Raw genomic sequence first — 19,728 nt, 5'->3', positions numbered from 1 at the left:
CCTGTCCTTTTTGACCTACATTGCCTCCCAATTTAAAGTTCTCATCCTAGTTTTTAAATCTCTTCAAAGCCTTATCCCCCCATTTCTCTGTAACCTCCTCCAGCACTGCAATACCCCAGAATTTTCCTCTCCTCCTACTCTGGCCACTTGTCCAACCTCCCCCCTCCCTTCGTCCCACTGTGCCGTCAGCCGTCTAGGGCCTAGCTCTGGAATTTCCTCACTAAATCTTTCTGCCTTTCCACCTTCCTCTCCTCCTGTAAGACGCTCCTTAAATTTGCTGTTGCATTTTGCAAATTGGCTGCTGCATTTCCCTACACCAGTGAATACATTTCAGAAGTACTTCATTGGCTGCAAAGCACTTTAGTTTTAAAGGAAAGGGAAGGATATATTTATATAGTGCCTTTCACCACCTCAGGACATCCCAAACCACTTTGACCGAGCTTTTGGTCATCCCTCCTTATATTGCTCAGCGTCCATTTTTGTCTGATTAATCCTCTGTGAAGCATCTTGGAATGTTATTCTACATTAAAGGTATTATATAAATGCAAGTTGTTCTTGGATAAATTCTATATCAGAGCACCTAGCTGGTATCACCAGCGTGAAATTAATGTAAATTATTTGATTTAAATTATGCAGGCCCACCAGACTCCGAGAGAGGCAGCTTAGCAACCCATGAAGACAGAAATAAAATGCACGGATCAGTCCAACATAATTATTTAGGAGTATAACATTCTGGGGCTGCGCTGGTTCTCATTTCACTTTGCAGGTTACTGAGTGAAAAGAATAACTTTTACATCCCAAATTTTATTGCATTAAGAATCTGTTGCTGCATTAAAACCCGAGAAGCGGAGGGACCAGTGCAGTGACGAGCCCAGATTATTAAAACCCAGATCCTGCCAGCGCTGCAACGTGTTTGCGCGGAGTACGCGAGCATGCGCACATCTGTGGGAAAAAGCCCCATTGAAGTCCGCGGCAGCGCCGGTGCAGTCTGGGATCTGTAGTTCACCCCGCCATTGGCCGTAGGGCTAAAGTGCGGCCGGAGAACTACAACCCCCAGAATGCCTCACGCCATAACTTTTTTTTTAAAAAATGCTTTTGTTGACGGGAACATTAATATCCATCACAACTTTTAAATTACTTAATTTTTAAACAATTTACATAAAAGAGACGTGTAATTCTTTTTGGGAAAGCGTTTTTTGGTTAGAGGGGTATATGATGCTTACTTCCGGTGAGGCTTCACACACCCCCCTCCCCCCCCCCCCCCTTTCCCGGTCAGATGGAAACAAAATGGTGGTTTGTGAGGAGGTGGTGGCGTTGCTAAGGGGGTTGCTCTTTTTTTGTGCTTTATATACCCTGTCTGGGAAGGTGGAAATATGATCACTGCCCCTGATGTCGTGGCTCTCACCCGCGATGATGACTATGGGGAGCAGTACAGCGAAGACTCGGTGCCCCCTTTCCAATTCCAACCCGAAAACCCCTGGTCCAAGACGGCCACGGCTAAATTCGAGAAGGATTTCATTCTGATTTCCGAGTTTTCCGAGCAGGTAGGCCCTCAGCCTTTGTTAACGATCCCGGACAATGCCCGCGGTAACTTTGATCTCAACTATTTCTCTCTCAGGATCATGTCTGTGGATTATCAAGCCTCCTTCGTGGGGCACCCTCCTGGGACCAGCTATCCCAAGCTCAACTTCGTGGAAGACTCCAAGGTGGTGCTGGGTGACTCCAAGGAAGGGGCTTTCGCCTACGTTCATCACTTGACTCTCTACGACTTGGAGGCGAGAGGCTTCGTCAGGCCGTTCTGCATGGCTTACATCTCCGCCGATGAGAACAAGATCATGGAGGAGTTCCAGGAGCTTTCGGAAGAGTTTTCCAAAGCCTCCGAGTGTTTGAAAACTGGAAATAGGAAAGCTTTTGCCAATGAACTGGAAAAGAAACTCCAGGACCTGGAGTACACTCGGAATGTGTTACATAATGAAACGGAAATCCAGAAAAGATCCAACGATAAAGGATACTACTCGTCGGTAGCAATAGAAAAAGCCAACGAGTTAGCCAATGTGGAAAAGTGTATAATTGAACATCAAGATCTTTTAATGCAGATTAGAACTTATTCATACAAAAAAACGAAAGATGGCGATTATTTTTCTTATGAGCCAGTTAGTGGCATAGAACAATCCGACACCGGGCTGGAACAGTTGCCGAATACAGACGAATTGTGTGAAAAAATTAGCTTTTCCGATAGAAGATCTTACACGCCCAAATTCACACGGGCTAAGTCCGCAAAATGCTTTGAAAAAAAGCTGAAAACCTTAGAAGAACTTTGCGATAGTTACTTTTTTAATCAAACTTTAGAACAACTTAGGCAGGTAGAGAAATTCTTCAGAGGTGATGTATGCTATTTGATTACCAGCCAAATTGAAAAAGAGCTTCTTCAACAGCAGCAAATAACTTCCTTTCTGTTTGAAGACCCACTGCTCTTTACTGATGAAGAACAAACTGAAAAGCAACAACACTGTGACAAACTGCTTCCAGGTTTTAATATTCTCGGTCCAAAGGTTTTGGAACACCCTTGTTTATCCAATGAGGCCACCAGCTTTGAATCGTACAAGTCTTGTGTGGAGTCTGTGCCTATTAAACTGGAGCAAGTCAATGTAGAGAGTTACCATGGGACTGTGGCTGATTCGATCCCATGTAAAAATCCTCTAGGAACTTCAGACTATCTTGAATTGGAAGGGAAAGAAAAGGGAAGTATCAGTAGTGGTGAAAGCATTGAAGTGCTGGGCACAGAAAAATCCTGCCCAGCCCCAGTATTTTCCTCCAAGTCTGACAGCCAAACAAACTTGCAGTGTCAGCATCCAGAAGTTGTGAGGAGGAAATTTGCAGTCACCAAGCGGACAAACAGTGAGGACAGCATTGAAGTTCTCAGTACCACCGAATCTCTGATACCCGAAGATCTTAAGGCCACCTATCCAAGTGCAATACATGAAGAAGAACCTGCTTTAGACAATGAAGAAGAAAGGCAGCTGAGTACAGATCTTGTGCAAACTGATGCAAATCTAAACTGTGGTAATGGATTTAGCAATGCTGATGTTGAAAATAATACCATAACATTGTCTGTTTTATCTGAGCATGTAGACTCCACTTGTTGTATTGGGACAGAAAGCCCAAATTTTACTAAATCAGTACCTACATTTGTAACTGAAGAGTACAGTGATGGAGTAGTCAATGTTCCACCACAACGCAGTAAAACCATAGACCGAATATTCCACGGTGATTTCCCACAGCAAAATGAGGGAGATGGATTATATGATGCTGCTGATCAAGTATTATCTACCTACGAAAAAGAGTACAGTGATTTATCTGGTAATAGAGAAACAGCTCAAATTCCAGTAGATGAGTACTTGGACAACATGAGTTACATTAGTGCATCTTTATGTTCTGATAGGACTCCATCTCCAGCCTTCCCAACCAGTCCATCAAAGAGGCTCTCTGGAAAGCGCAAGAAGCATTCTGGGAAGAATTCGCTGTGGTTTATAAGGCAATATTCTTTTGCACAGCAGGCAATTTTTTCTTTGCTGTCTGGGCGGACACTTGTAATAGTAGGTGAACAAGAAGGAAAAGTCAAGAAGCTTGTCAATGCTTTGTCAATATTTGTCCCCCACTGCGGCAGGGCTGCAGACTCTATAAAGCAATGGGTAACATTCCCTTTGCATGTCAACCATTTACAGACCTGGAAACTCATTGGACTTCAGAGGTGCGTATTAAATATGGGTACAATATATCTATATTTAAGGACTGGTTTACTTTGTAGTGAATTCAGATCTGACTGAATGTTGGAGCAAAAGCTAAGCTTAGTACTAGAAACATAGAAAATAGGAGCAAGAGTAGGCCATTCGGCCCTTTGGGCCTGCTCCGCCATTCAAAATTATCCTGGCTGATCGTCTAACTCAGTACCCTGTTCCCGCTTTTTCCTCATATCCCTTGATCCCTTTAGCATTAAGAAATATATCTGTCTCCTTCTTGAATACATCTAATGACTTGGCCTCCACTGCCTTCTGTGGTAGAGAATTCCACAGGTTCACCACCCTCTGAGTGAAGAAATTTCTCCTCATCTAGGTTCTAAATGGCATACCCCGTATCCTGAGACTGTGACCCCTGGTTCTGGACTCCCCAGCCACCGAGAACATCCTCCCTGCATCTAGTCTGTCTAGTCCTGCTAGAATTTTATATGTTTCAATCAGATCACCTCTCATTCTTCTAAACTCTAGTGAATATAGGCCTAGTCGACCCAATCTCTCCTCATACGTCAGTCCTGCCATCCCAGGAATCAGTCTGGTAAACCTTCATTGCACTCCCTCCATGGTAATGACATCCTTCCTCAGATAAGGAGGCCAAAACTGCACACAATACTCCAGATGTGGTCTCACCAAGGCCCCGTACAACTGCAGTAAGACATCTCTGCTCCTGTACTCAAATCCTCTTGCAATGAAAGCCAACATACCATTTGCCTTCCTAACTGCTTGCTGCACCTGAATGCTCGCTTTCAGCGACTGGTGTACAAGGACCCCCAGGTCTCATTGCACCTCCTCTTTTCCCAATCTATCACCATTCAGATAATCTGCCTTTCTGTTTTTACAACCAAAGTGGATAACCTCACATTTATCTACGTTGTACTGCATCTGTCATGTTCTTGCCCACTCACCCAACTTGTCTAAATCACATTGGAGCCTCTTTGCATCCTTCTCACAGCTCACATTCCACCCCAGCTTTGTGTCGTCTGCAAACGTGGAAATGTTACATTTAGTTCCCTCATCCAAATCATTGATATATATTGTGAATAGCTGGGGCCCAAGCACTGATCCCTGCGGTACCCCACTAGTCACTGCCTGCCACCCGGAAAAAGACCCGTTTATTCCTACTCTCTGTTTCCTGTCTGTCAACCAATTCTCAATCCATGCCAGTATATTACCACCAATCCCATGTGCTTTAATTTTGCACACTAACCTCTTGTGTGGGACCTCATCAAAAGCCTTCTGAAAATCCAAATACACCACATCCACTGGTTCTCCCCTATCTATTCCACTAGTTACATCCTCAAAAAACTCCAGTAGATTTGTTAAGCATGATTTCCCTTTCCTAAACCAATGCTGACATTGTCCAATCCCGTTAATGCCTCCCAAGTGTTCTGTTATCACATCTTATAATAGACGCTAGCATTTTCCCCACTACTGATGTTAGTCTAACTGGTCTGCAGTTCCCTGTTTTTTCTCCCTCCTTTTTTAAATAGTGGGGTTACATTTGCCACCCTCCAATCTGTGGGAACTGTTCCAGAGTCTATAGAATTTTGGAAGATGATTACCAATGCATCCACTATTTCCAGGGCCACTTCCTTTAGTACTCTGGGATGTAGATCATTAGGCCCTGGGGATTTGTCAGCCTTTAGTCCCATTAATTTCCCTAGCACTTTCTTTTTTTTACTAATACTGGTTTCCTTCAGTTCCTCCCTCTCAATAGACCCTTGGTTCCCTAACATTTCTGGGATGTTATTTGTGTCCTCCTTTTGTGAAGACTGAACCAAAGTATGTGTTTAATTGTTCTGCCATTTCTTTGTTCCCCATTATAATTGTTGTAAAATTGTTTACAATTGTCAACCCCAGTCCATCACCGGCATCTCCACATCATTATAATTTCCCTCATTTCTGACTGTAAGGAACCTGCATTTGTCTTCACTAATCTTTTTCTCTTGACATTTATAGAAGCTTTTACAGTCAGTTTTTATGTTCCCTGCTAGTTTACTCTCATACTCTATTTTTCCCCTTTTAATCAATCTCTTTGTCCACCTTTGCTGAATTCTAAACTGCTCCCAATCCTCAGGCTTGCCGCTTTTTCTGGCAATTTTATATGTCTCCTCTTTGGATATAACACTATCCCTAATTTCTTTTGTAAGCCACGGATGAGCTACCTTTCCTGTTTTATTTTTGCGCCAGACAGGAATGAATAATTGTTGTAATTCCTGCACATGTTCTTTAAATATTAGCCATTGCCTATCCACCGTGATCCCTTTTAGTAAAGTTCCCCAATCTATCATAGCCAACTCGCACCTCGTACTTTTGTAATTTCCTTTATTTAGATTCAGGACCCTAGTTTTGGATTCAACTACTTCACTCTCCATCTTAATGAGGAATTCTTTCATGTTATGGTCGCCCTTCCCTAAGGGACCCCGCACAACAAGATTGTTAATTAATCCTTTCTCATTGCACAATACCCAGTCTAGGATCGCCTGTTCTCTAGTTGGTTACTGTAGATACAATTCAGAATTGCAAGAATTGGTGGACTCATAATAGATTAAATACAGAGTTTGGGAGAATGCTGTGGAACCAGTCATGATGTATGTGTGTAACTTCCTTTTGTCAGTACTGTGGATCCCAGGGTTGGGAGAAAATGCTCAAACCTCTTCCTGAATGAAAAGCCCTCATTTTGATTTTGTTTCACCAGATGTTAAGCAAACTTAACAAGTGTTCACCCTTGATCAGATGTTGGGTTGCTTTCAAAAATGGCAGTATTGGGACTATTAATAACGCTCAGATTTTTAATCAAACCTGTAGGTTTATTTGAAAAAACTTTTTGGACATGTGCTTATAAATATTCTGATAGTGAGCACCATCTTGTCACCTCAGTAACCTAACACTATGCACTTGATACAATACATTCTCATTCTGTTGGCCCCTTATAGATGTGGAGTGAAAATTGTAACCACATACATTTATTTCTCCACAAACATTGATTTGTGACATTAGAAAGATGGATTTAATTAAATTTTAGCCAAATATACTGTAGTTTTTTTTAAAACCCAGTTAGTTTTTTCAATTGTGTGACTGATCTGCTTCATGCAGGACAGTAAATACCCACCCAAAATGCACATGTAAAACTTGTGCATAAACTCGACAATCTTTTGGGATAACTTTTTTTAAAGTTAGTCTTCGTTCGCAATAATTGTTGAAGTTTGTGTTGTTTTAAAATCTTTGAACTGCTTTTTGTGAAATTCTACAACCTTGTCTATTGACATCGTTTACATGATGTGGAGATGCCGGTGATGGACTGGGGTTGACAATTGTAAACAATTTTACAACACCAAGTTATAGTCCAGCAATAAAATTGCTGGACTATAACTTGGTGTTGTAAAATTGTTTACAATCGTTTACATGAGATTTGTATAGCAGTTTCTTTCACTGTCGTGTGACCGATACTGACTCCAAACAAGAAGAGTGTCTCTGTTACGTGAAATTAGACATTGGGGTGAATTTAATACCTTTTGTAATCAGATAGCAGCAAATATTTTGCATTCTGTAGAGGGCATCCAAAATCAATAGCAAGATGAAATTCAAGACCATATCCAATGTAAGCATGCTGTTCCCCTTTGTTTCTGTGCACCTGCCACACAGGCTGTGTAACTTTGTCACATTACTATTGAAACAAGGTCCTATGATGCATTCAGATTTCTGTACCATTTCCTTATTGGAACCGTTCAAATTAACAGTCTGTAGTTATTTTATTTTCAGATCTGTAGTTTTTGCTCCTGAGTTACCTAAAGAAGCTAAACTGATGGATTTTTAAACTGAACACTCTTTACACAAGTGTTATCACTTTGCACTCATCACTGTACAAAGTGACAATCAAACACAGTTGGTGGGATTCCCTACTCTGGTGCTATCGTACTGGTATTTCCCCATTGCAAAGCGATTTTGGAAGAGTGTCAACACAGGAGCAGTAGATTAACTTGGCAGTGTGCATGCAACCTCTTAGCATACAAAAATCAAGAGGAGCGAGACCAACTTCAGGAGGTGGTCTCACACCACTTGGGACTTTGCACTGGGTATGGTATAATTCCAACACATTGTGGAAATGCGTTTTAATTTTGAGAGTCACTGCTCCCACCTGTTGTCTCATCATGTTATATAGAAACCAGAGTGCAGCTCTGAGCATGCTCCTTTGTCACTGAGCTGAATTTGAGCCATAATGATACACCATCTTGCAGAACTTGGTCTGCCACTGCACATTGCACTATACAGAATCTGCCCGAGACATGTTCTACAACGGTACCCTAAGAGTCTGCAGTCATTCCACCTTAACACATCACTGCAGCATGTTGCCTATTTAAAAGGTTCCTTAAAAATGCTGTGCTGGATCCAGAGAGGGCAATGTGATTCTGAGATTAGTGACATTTCCTCATGTCCGTAACTGTAAAGTGAACAGAAAGTGTGTGTGTGGTTAAAAGGAATCGAAGGCTTCCACTTTTCAGACTTGAAACCATTGATATCCGAGAAAAGCCTAACTGCAGTCTGCCCTTTATGTGTACGACTACACATAGGAAAGTTATCATTTACTAGTAATTATCCCAAGCAATCTAAGCATATATGGACCAGAGTGTTATATTGTGAATTAAATGTTTATAGAGTATTGCCGTATTAGATCATGGTGTGACTGTTGTCAGTGACGTGGCTAACATACACACTTTTTTTTAAAACGCTGCTGCACTACCTGAAAACATCTTGTTCAAATCTTTTAATTGTTCCATCGGTGCTTTATGTCCATTGCTGCAATTAACGGTCACTGTAGATTCTAATGCTGTATTGTATGGTAATTTCTGTTGAACACAGTGTAAATCACACTTTTTGGGGAAAAAAAAACTCCTCCAAGAGACCTAATTGCAATAGTGAACTCCAAAGCAGCAGGTATGACTATCAGAGGGGTTTCATAGAAATTTATGGCACAGAAGGAAGTCATTTGGCCCATTGTGTCTGTGCTGGCCGAAAAAGAGCTATCCAGCCTAATCTCACTTTCCAGCACTTGGTCCGTAGCCTTGTAGGTTACAGCATTTCAAGTGCACATCTACGTACTTTTTAAATACAATGAGGGTTTCTGCCTCTACCACCCTTTCAGGCAGTGAGTTCCAGACCCTCACCACCCTCTGGGTGAAAAAATTACTTTAAATCTATGCCCCCTAGTTTTTTGACCTCTCTGCTAAGGGAAACAGGTTTGCTATGCATGGTCATTATTTTAGTATAATTTTAAAGCAAAATGGATTGTTTATTTGAAACGCATACTATATATATAATGTTCACAGTTGCCCAAATACATCTTGGAGCTGGGAACATTCTGTAAAACAGACCAAATTTGAAACTGCCAGTATGGGAATTTTGAAACTGGCATTGTTACTACTGAGTATATATTCCCAATGTATACAAGCAGTCCTGTTGAAAATGAATTGGTAAATGTTGTTTCCTCTACTTTTCTAGAATAGCTTCTCCTCTGGGTACCAGTATGCTGCACTCGCTGAATCGGTACAGTCGCTACATCAGCATTCTAGACTGTGACAACAAAACCCTCCGTTGCCCGCTTTATAAAGGACTGCTGATCACCAGACTGGCAGATCACAGGACTCAGATAAAGAGGGGAAGCACATATTACATGCATGTCCACAATATGCTGACTCAGCTGTGCTCCCAGGCCTTTCTCTACACCTTCTGCCATCACCTGCACCTTCCCATCGATGAAAGAGAAACCGAAGAATCGGTCACCTATCGAAGAGTAAACTTTTTAAAGCACCACCTGGGGCTGGTGAATGATGATAGTAAGATCGTGCAATACTTTGCAGAACTCATAAAGATGCACTACCTACATGAACCTGCAAAGGGCTTAAATCCAGTTCTGCGGTTTGACTACATCGCCAGCGTTGTGTTTAAGATCTAGTTCTGCAACATTCTCCATTTCAGTGCTGAAATTTAATTATGTACTTTGATCGCAGAAAAGCATGACCTTTTTCTGTTGTTTTTTCCTAATTTGCTGTACTATCGCCTGCACTGTGAAAAGGCATCATTCTGGCTGTGGCAGGTAAAGGAAAGCTGAGCATTTCTAATTTACAGATCATTGGATAACCTTTTAGTGTCTAGACTGAATCAAGAATTTACAGATCTGGTGCATTGAAGTGTCTTCAGCTCAATACTGTAGGTTTAAAAGTAGTAAGCTTGAGGGAAAAAATCTCAATGATCTAAAGCATCAAGGGGGAATGGGATGGTTCAGTTTCCTGAACCATGGGTGAAACAAGACTTTCATATTGGAGCTTTGTTCCATGTCCTGCCAAGGCATTGGAGGTATGTTTACAGAGGGATGGTATTTGACGTAGTCAACAGGCAATATGAATTCCAGGTCAGGGTCTCTAAACTGGAATCTAGAAAAAGCACAGTAAGGCCAGAATGGAGGGTGGAAACAGAATATCACTGTGTCAGAGCCCCCTGAGGTGATCAGACTTTTGCTGTACCTCCCTAAGGCTAAAGTTTCAAAACAATTGTCCAGCATGTGTATCAATTTGCATTTAGAAGATAAAGGTGTGGGGGGGGAAAAAACAATTCCCTGATTGCCATGTCAGATGTAACTCTGAACATCAGTGGCTCTAGAACTGGCAAGGGGGCCTCTAGGTTATAGCTAAGGTCTTGGTGGTAGGTGATATCGTAGGTGGAACCATTATAACCAGATTGTCTGCTGTCCTTAATAATAATGTCAATTACCCATAGTTATAGTCCAGAAAATAAATTTAGCTTTTTTTTTTAAAAATAGGACAAGGTAGATTCCATGTCTGACGTAGGGGTAGGGTGATAGTTACATACCTCATAGTATTATGGCAGTAGATGTTTTTTCATGATGCATGATTTTATGATTGTTAACTGTGAACAAAAAAAAATCCAAGTCTACTAATCTTATCTCCAATAGCTTACACTGTGCCTGGACTTGTAATCTGCATGCTGCCAGTATAGATGTAAATCTCATACTGGATGTGCGATGCCAGCACCAAGGCAAGTCCAATTCATCAACGGTACGTGCCTATTTACTAGTGGCCCACTTCCACGTGGAGGGGATGGGGGATGGAAAGGCTGGAAATAAACATCTCTATGTTAATCCAAGTTTGCCCAATCACTGGATTTATTCCAGGGTATTGCAATAACCATTGTCTCCCCATCAGCACTTTCACTAATTTCAGTGGGAAGTGAAACTCTGCTTTAGACTTGCAGAAAATTTGAATTTTAAAGGAAAAGAACCATTTGATGTAGATGTGTTGCTTATCAATGGTTGCATTTAAAATTTTAGTTGGGGAAGAATAGTGTGCTATTCCAAGGTGTAGTCTGGTTTAGTGCACATGGAGCTCTCAATTTTGTCCATGCCATTGGAAGACGGTGCTAAGTAGGTTCTTACATACAGGGATATGGGGCAGGGATTAGAGAGAATCATTCTGGGCTGATCTTCTATACCTTTTTAGCAGTATAATTGAGGGCTGTGCACTTATCTGCTTGCCGCCTTAATCAGGAATGCTGTGTGGCAAAGCAGGCCCTGAAAAGGGAGCAAAAATAATTCTGCCTCATTTTCCACTTCTGCAATGACTTTTTAAAAATCCAGGAAGTAGACCCTAGTCATGTCTGACTGACTAATATGAATCCTAAGTTTAGTGCATCAGCATGGTCTATAAGCTGGTTCAGACACTACTGCCTGAAGTAAGGCTACACTGTCATTCCTGTTTGCGTAGGCCTAACAGCCAAGAAAAGAGAAGTTAGACATCTCCTTGGGTTTCAAGAGCTTTTTTGGGATCGCGTCAAAATTCTGACTGCATTTTCAGATCCTATTTTGTTTGCTTGTTGCTTAGATAATAGCACTTTATGAAGCCTGCACAATGCAAACTTGCACACAAACCATCCCTCAAAAGGGTTTCAGCATAGTGCAAGCTGTCCTGAAATATAACATCAAAGTGCAGCAGCTTAACATGACCATCACTGTTGGAAATTAGCAGCCCACTGAAATTCCCTTTTCTAGAGTCTTAATGATGGAGTTGAGTGATAGCACAGTAATTATCTTCTGCTTCTGAAGTCTTTCAGCTGACAGTGTAAATATAACAAGATACACTAAACATTAATAGAACATCATTACTGCACCAACTTTTATTAATTCTATTCATGGGAAATATCAGATGTATTTTGAAGAGTTAGAGGTATTTGTATAACACTGCTAACTATAGAGAATCTCCCTTTCGGTTTCACAATACCAGTCATGCAGTCAATTGGTAGTTGCATACTATTTGGGATTGCTCATATTTGAATATCCAATCAGATGGACTACATTTCAAAACTATTCTGTGGTAACCCAAATGTGAAGCATTCTCACTTGTGTTTTTGTCTTTTTTTTCCCCCTCCACCTTCAATTTTCTTCTCTGTTGAAGGCGGTCAAGTCATTCTGGGGTATGGTGATGTGGTTATTAACAGTCTTCATTTGTGAGCATAGTAATAAGTGTTGGGAGGCGTTCCGACTATTGGGAATGTCACTGCCAAGCCTGAATCTATTCACATACTATGTCCGTTTTCCAGCAAGAGTCACTGGATAGTAATCAGGCGGAGGAGCTCTGGGTGGCTGTTTCCCTCCCTATCCCAGTTGTACTCATGTCACTGCTGCCCTGCCTGAGATTGATTTAACTTAGCACATACCATGGATTGAACCGAAGATCTTACATGCTCTGTACGAGTCAGTACCACGCTATATGACACACTGACCCATCAAGCCGTCGGGGAACCATCTCAATTGCTGGTGTTTTTAAAATTAATTCTAGCATTCCACAATTTACTGTGAGTACAAAATAGGCTTTTACAAACTGGTTGATAGAGAAAACCACACGAGGAGGGGAAGGATCACATTTGGAATCCATTTGCTGACCCAATTTCACCTGCCCTTTTAGAATTGATGCAGTCAAAATGACACAAGTGCTCAGTTTCTCCACCTTCTGCATATTGGTGTCAACCTTGACTCAGTGGTAGCACCATCACCTGAGTCAGAAGCTTGTGGATTCAAGCCCCACTCCAGAGCCATGAGCATATAATCTAGGGTGACACTTCAGTGTAGCACTAAGGGAGTGCTACACTGGTAGAAATGCCATCTTTTGGATGAGACATTGTGAGGCCCTATCTGTCATCCCAGCTGGATGTAAAAGATCCCATGGCAGTATTCAAAGAAGAGCAGTGGAGTTCTCCGGATACCCTAGCCAACATTTATCTCAGTCAGCACCATGAAAACAGAGTATCTGGTCACTGTTGTTTGTGAGACTTGCTGTGCACAAAAATTAGTTGTCATGTTTCCCTACACTTCAAAAAGTACTTGAATGGCTATGGAGCGCTATGAGATATCCTGAGGCTGTAAAAGGCACTGCATAAATACAAATTCTTTCTATCATTGAGCATGGTGGTATTTAGACCAAAAGCTATCCCATCAGTGGACAGTATTACACTTTTTCATCAAGACTAGAGCCCAAAGATGCAGTACTTAGTGTTGAGCTTTCCTTCCTGGGAGACCTGTATACCCATTGCATTTGAGTCTAGCACAAACAGAAGTGATCTAACACCACATTTAATCATGGAATAATTAATGGCCAAACTCCTTTTGTGACATGAGAGTTTTGATGCTGAGTGGGATCTCCTATATTTTCCTATAGAAAAGTTGGAGGAGAGGGTTTCCTTTATTTTCTTTCTTTACCCTAGCCCTCTTCTGAAAGGCTGACTTGCTGGGATATGATTCCATGGGCAATGGTGACCCCCTGGTACCTTGCCAAAGGGGACTTCATGTATATTCCTAGGCAGTGACTGGCAGCAGATTGTTCAGCATGGAGGAAGGGGGGACACACCACAGCTGAGCTTCGCTCAGTTCTCATTTAATGTCCACTTTCAACAATCCTTGGCTAATTCCTTTTTCAGTTTCAGCTGGTCTAATATTTGGTGGAACTCTGCTTTTACCTTCTCTTTTCCCTTTCCCACCCCACTTGCCCCCCCAAAAATACAAGTCTCTTGACCACTAGATTTGATCCACAATGTTTCCTTATATGAAAACATTCTATAAAGTTGAACTTTCTTTCCTATCTCGGCATATTTCCCACCTCTGCACTGAAACCTTTTAAAAAAAAAAAAAAAAAAAAAATCTGTTGTATTGCATCTTTGTTCATTTTTATATTGATCTGTGATTCATCTCTTTTTCTTGTCCAAAGTTATGTTTAAGACTGTAATCTGATTAGTTGCAGTCCTGGTTGAGAATTCACCTGAGTATTCAAAAATCACAGCGTTGACTTTGTTTCTAAACATAAGAAGCTCGTCGAAGAGAAATGCCCTGGAGTCAGGAAATATTTAGAACAGACATGCAATTGCTTAGAAGAATTTATGCAATATATAAATCAGTGGCCAATAGACTGCACAGTCTTCCTAACTACAAAAATCATTGTTATGAGCCACTCCTGTGACTCAGGTGACCATAATAAGGTTTCATCATCATAGCACCTCAGTTTTCAATGCACACATTTTAAAGGAGTGCTCCAGGATAGCACACTCCAACCCTACATAATGCAACATTATCTTGCATGTAAGGTTTTTAGGAAAGTAATTTAAAGGAGGAAATGGAGCCCATACTTGAGATCTCTTTCCCTCATCCTGTCCTGAAAGCACTCGCATATGCTGGGGTGCCATTCCACAGGTGCTGCTCACTTTCCGGAACCTTGATCTTGTGGCCATTCTCGTGTGTGAGTTTAGACTGAGAGTGTTGATGGATTATTAAATAATAGAGGCAGGACAGTCAAGCCTGGTGCAGGCCACACCTGATACTTGCTGGAAGTTGAGCGTGTCATTGGAAAGCAGCCAGGAACAGGATCTCTCACCGGAACAGGATCTCTCACTAGCCCAGGAATGCTGAGGCCATTTGTATCAATTTAGTAATTCTGCCAATCTGGCGTGGAAATTTGAGAAAGGAAATTTTAAAAATTCAGTCCTTTGTTATCCTCTAAGAAATTACAGAACTTGCCATAGTTAGGCTCCTTACCTTGTTTAGAGAATTCGAGACGTTTTGGGGTTGTGACTTTTTTTTGCAATTTTTGTTCCATTTTCTAAAATCTTCAATTGTTGGCGCTGAATGCCTCAAGTAATATTTTTATGTATAATTTATTATTTTGTTTTTTTGTACAATCTAGAGGTTTGCCAATTAATTTTTAAAAATCAGTAGAAATTGATTTGTCTGAGCTAGCTTGTCCAAGTGCCCATGCAGCCTGTACTGTGCCATGTAACAGGGTAACCTGGCCGTCTGAGATTGAAAAGATTCAATCGGACTGCTGCATTTTTTGATGCTGCCTAATTGATTTGGAATATAAATCTAAACAACCCAATCAATCCATTGACCAGATCTGCACAGTCCTGTAACCAGTTTGTGTTACATCTATTGGGTTATTCAGATTCTCTTCCAGATGACTGGTAACGGCATTAATGCAAAATGTGTATTTGCTCTTAATGGCTGGCATAATGGGTAAATCTGAAGCATCTGTTCACTGAGCATGGTAACATCTTGCTATACAAGGCACTGAATGCATACTTAACCAACATGGCATAATGGAGCTGACAGTTGAACTTGCTCATAGTTAGCAAAATAATGGATTGGCACAGCCTGAATACTGAAAATGCATAAAATCATTAATTTGTAATCATTTCTAATAGTGCATTTAAAGAGGCAATGGATTCCTACCAGAAAATGGGTCCTTTTTTTTTAGAAAGGAACATTTTTAAGTTTTTTCAGACATATACTGTGAATATAGTTGTTTGCACTGACTGACTATTAATTGCCCATCTTCCCCAATTCAGAACAGCTGAATGTAGCTACTGTGCAAAATGCTCATATAGGATTCCATTAGTCATGCGAGTAGTTAGATAAATCCAAATGCTAACCATTTCAACTTGCTTTTTTTTATATAAAAAGATTGTTTGTTTACTGATTTGTATATTGGGGCTGATTTTCCTAACATTTTCCCCCTGAAATACTCATTTCTCCAGGCAAGAAGGGGAAAGAGACCGTTTTGGCAGCTCTCTGCCCCTTTTACATTGTCTGGGGATTTCCAGGGCTTCACTGAGGGGGTAAGAGCTGGGCCTATGCCTACAGTAGGTGCATGCAGGCCCACCGCACTGATCCAAACGAGCCGGGAGAGGGCGTATCTAGCCTGCTGCTGCATTTTCCTGGAACAATGCTTGCTGGACACCCCAGCGTATAGGGCGGCCAGTGAAACATGGTACCACGGCCTGGAACAGGAAGTACTGGCACACCTGGGCCTGAACAGGAACAGTGCACTTCAGATGCACTGCTCCGGTCCAGAGCCGGGGCCAAGAAACATCCGCCCCATTGCATTTGTTTTTCTAAATACCCTTTTTGGGAGCTTTTATCCAACAGGCCTTGGCAATATAGTAGCGTCCCTTTGATCCACCGAGTCTGCTGAAAGTCAGGAGAGCAATATTGGAAAATGTGAACATGGTAAAGATTCAATGCCTGAGTCTGTACAACATGATGCACACACTCCGTCCAAATTGAGGCAGTACTGGATTGTTTTAATTCTTCACTCTTGATTTGCTGTATGGCGAAGTGGACCAACATCAATCTGCCTTGGAAGTTACTTTTGGCTTAAACACACGGAAGTTTCCATCTTCTCATTCGACATTCTCGAGGTTGTGTCTGCATGCCGTCACATACAGTAATTGCTGCATGCAGGAGCATGATGTTATTTTCATTGGTGACAGTGTAAACGTACCTTGAATTTTACCTCACAATGTGTCTAGTCCATGTAATTGGTTAAAGGTGACTAAAACCCCATTACATGTAGGCATAAACAGTGCGCATGAAGAATAACCTGCTAATATGGTTTCCTTTTCCAGGGATAGAATTTAACAGTCTGGTTATTTTAATTTTTCTGAATTATATCCAAGTGCCAATTGGAGGAAATTATCAGTTGTGTTTTTTTAAGAGTGAAAACAACATCCTGTTATATTTTAAATGTAATTGTTATCTGTGGAACTGAGTCACAAGACACTTCTCTCTTTTTACCCCTCCCCCCCCAATTCCGTCTATTTATAAAGAAACCTAGTGCAGTATATATAAAGATGGATTGTTGGGATATTGTAATGAATTACTATGTGGTTATCACTGCAATTGATTATATTTGAATTTTAATACACACCTTTTGATCCAGCTGCTTGCTTTTTTACTTCCGTCCTCTCTGGCTTCTTCTCTAATTTTATACTATTTCTCTCCACTGCTTCATAAAGCTGCTTACTCCACCTGAGCTGCACTTGCCCCACACCCAAAAAGTTCAACAAACCCTAGTCAGTCATAAAAACAGCTGCCAGCCATAGATTACAACCCTCCCTCACCAATTTCCGAATTCCAGCTGTCGTGACTTTGCCTAGCCATTTCATTGAGTGGGATTTTCATGACAAGCCAAAACTCACCTGCTTAGAAAAAAAAGCCCGTCAGTATATAAAGCAAATACTTACCTCTAGTAACCTGATCAGGCCAAAAGAAAAGAAAGCTATCCTGGTTGGATAAGATATATTTGTACAGCTCCTGAATGACCGCATAGCACTTTCACACTTTGGTAATGTTTAGACAAGTTCACCCCCTGTACACATTGTATCTTTCATTTATGCCCTTCATGCTCATTGCCTCCCTGAATCCTCCAATTCAGAGAAAAGGACGTTTCAAAGCCAGTAGTGTTAGTCCCATCCTTTTTAAATTAGGGGACACACCCATAATAGCTGGAGTAACCCTATAAGTGTGATGTACAATTCAAATACTGTAAATATTTTTTTTTGTAAGACAAAAGATAGAACATGTCAGGCCATGAAACATGAGCAGTGTTTTAATCCCCTGTTAAGATTTCAGTTTGCAAGGCTGGTACATTGACGTGCTGCCAAAATGTTCGTCCAACAGGACATAAGACCATAATGTTTAAATTCTTACCCTGTTAGTGGAAGTTTTCTTTTTGAAGTATGTTTCAAATTGCACTTTCTTGCTGTTTTAATTTTGCACAAGACCTGAGTTGTTTTAAAATGCCAGATGTCGTTGTCTATTGTGTAATTATTTGTGTAACTTCTGTTTCTGTCTGAAAGTACACGGCCATTTAATTATTGTTGTCTTGGAAAATGTCGTGCCTTCCACTTGTAATCATTCAAACATCGTGTACCTTAATAAAACATTTTGCAACTCATTTGTGTTGCAATGTAGTTATAATTTTCCCCTCACTGTCCCCAATTGAGAGGGCAGCTGGAGAGCCACTTGCAATGACAGGTGTCTTTTTCTCATCGTCCATTTTAACTTTTGCACCCACCTGCAGTTGGCGCTTTCCCAATGGTATGCCTGAGTTGAAGGACCTCATGTGACTCTACCGTGGCACAGCACAAAGTTTGATTGCAGTCTCAAGTTTGCACAGGGTGGTTCCACCTGCCCCACAGTGAGTTTTTCCATACAATGCCTCGACAGGTTGCAAAGGGAATTTACATGTCTGGGGGCAGGGGAGGGGTGGTTTGATGAGGCTGCATCTCTTGGCAGTACTTTGATATTAACAAAGTTATTGCTACCCAAGGCACATTTGTTCCTGCATTTGTTTGAGACACAGTAGATCATTACAATTTGATCAAAATTATTCCACTTTTAGTGAGTATTAAAATGTAACAGATCAATAAACCATGTTTCCTTCTGCTACTGGGTTGGGGAAGGGAGGAAGGGAAACAGGAGATTTAGTACTAATGGTGCAATTATTCTAAAAGTTAACAAGAACATACTGCCTGCTGACAGTTCTCTACCACTTCCTGAATGTAATTTTAGGTAAGAAGCTATGGGGTGAGCATATTTGGATGCAAAACACCAATCAGCTAATAAACTGGATGCTTTTTAACAATCTGGTTAACAATTTTATTAATGCTTAAGTTTACGTAAATCGTAGGGTGTAATTTCCCACAATATTGTAGATGATACAGGTAAAATCAAATCACAATTTCCCTGCTAAACATTTGCTATGCATTTTAAGTTGTGACTGATTTTTTTTTTATTAACAGACATTTTTTTTCTTCCCAATGTGCTTTGGAACACATGTGGTACAATGGAATGCTAGGACACTGCTGAGTTTCCAACTACACTGTAGGTAGGCACCAAGTAGAGGCTGGATGCCTCCTGCAGAAGGTAGCAAAAAGATTATAAATCTGCACTGCTCTCAACACTTGTAGCCAGTGCTGTGGAAGCAGGCTGCAGTCAGCAATTTAATTGATATGCTTTTGTCTGCTCCATAATAACAAGTTTTTCTTCTGAATAACCAAAATGGCTCCACACCTGACTTTCTAAGGTAAATCATCAAAGTTGTCAATAGGCAAACAAGATGCAAATCTGAAATAAAAATGGACCTGCTTTGCATTTACAATTGTAAACAATTTTACAACACCAAGTTATAGTCCAGCAATTTTATTTTAAATTCACAAGCTTTCGGAGGCTACCTCCTTCCTCAGGTGAACGATGTGGAAAATGTGGAACGATGTGCATTTACAATCAGCATCTGAAAAGGATAGATTAATGTTTTGGGTGTGATCCTTCATCAGAACCCACAGAGTTCACCAGCATCAAAATCAATTGTAGCACCATTACCCCAGCTAAGATCAGCTAACCTCTATCGTTCAATGCTACCCAGCCAACAAGGAATCTATCAGATTTTTTAAAGAAGCACTTCCCTTCCAATTGAAGAATCTACAATCTAATTGAATGGCAGAACATGCTCGAGGGGCTGAATGGCCTACTCCTTTTCCTATGTAAGAAGGAAAACAGCTGTCATTTTTGTAATATTTTCAAGAAAACACAGCAACA

At 41.0% G+C, this 19,728-nt stretch overlaps 1 protein-coding gene across 2 annotated transcripts; it reads left to right on the top strand.

Moving 5' to 3' along the window:
- The first annotated feature begins 1,281 nt into the window (after window positions 1–1,281).
- Window positions 1,282–18,085, top strand: smcr8a (Smith-Magenis syndrome chromosome region, candidate 8a). 2 transcript variants are annotated; one of them, XM_068002910.1, is made up of 3 exons: window positions 1,458–1,544; window positions 1,619–3,751; window positions 9,294–18,085. In XM_068002910.1, exons 2-3 carry the CDS (start codon window positions 1,623–1,625, stop codon window positions 9,745–9,747), a joined length of 2,583 nt encoding a protein of 860 aa, XP_067859011.1. In that variant the 5' UTR covers window positions 1,458–1,544; window positions 1,619–1,622; the 3' UTR covers window positions 9,748–18,085. The 2 variants fall into 2 exon arrangements, with proteins under 2 accessions (XP_067859010.1, XP_067859011.1); XM_068002909.1 differs by having other exon boundaries at window positions 1,282–3,751.
- Window positions 18,086–19,728: the final 1,643 nt, after the last annotated feature.

The sequence above is a fragment of the Heptranchias perlo genome, chromosome 22, assembly GCF_035084215.1.
Source record: "Heptranchias perlo isolate sHepPer1 chromosome 22, sHepPer1.hap1, whole genome shotgun sequence".
Taxonomy (NCBI): Eukaryota; Metazoa; Chordata; class Chondrichthyes; order Hexanchiformes; family Hexanchidae; genus Heptranchias; species Heptranchias perlo.
The sequence above is the reverse complement of the archived record's forward strand: the minus strand, read 5'-3'. Positions and strand labels throughout refer to the sequence as shown.

What these genes read in the sequence shown, in the direction of transcription:
- smcr8a (XM_068002909.1), top strand. Translation starts at nt 1,374, where the DNA reads ATGATCACTGCCCCTGATGTCGTGGCTCTCACCCGCGATGATGACTAT. An exon ending in AAACTCATTGGACTTCAGAG is followed by an intron (nt 3,752 to 9,293) that starts GTGCGTATTAAA and finishes CTACTTTTCTAG; the next exon opens with AATAGCTTCTCCTCTGGGTA.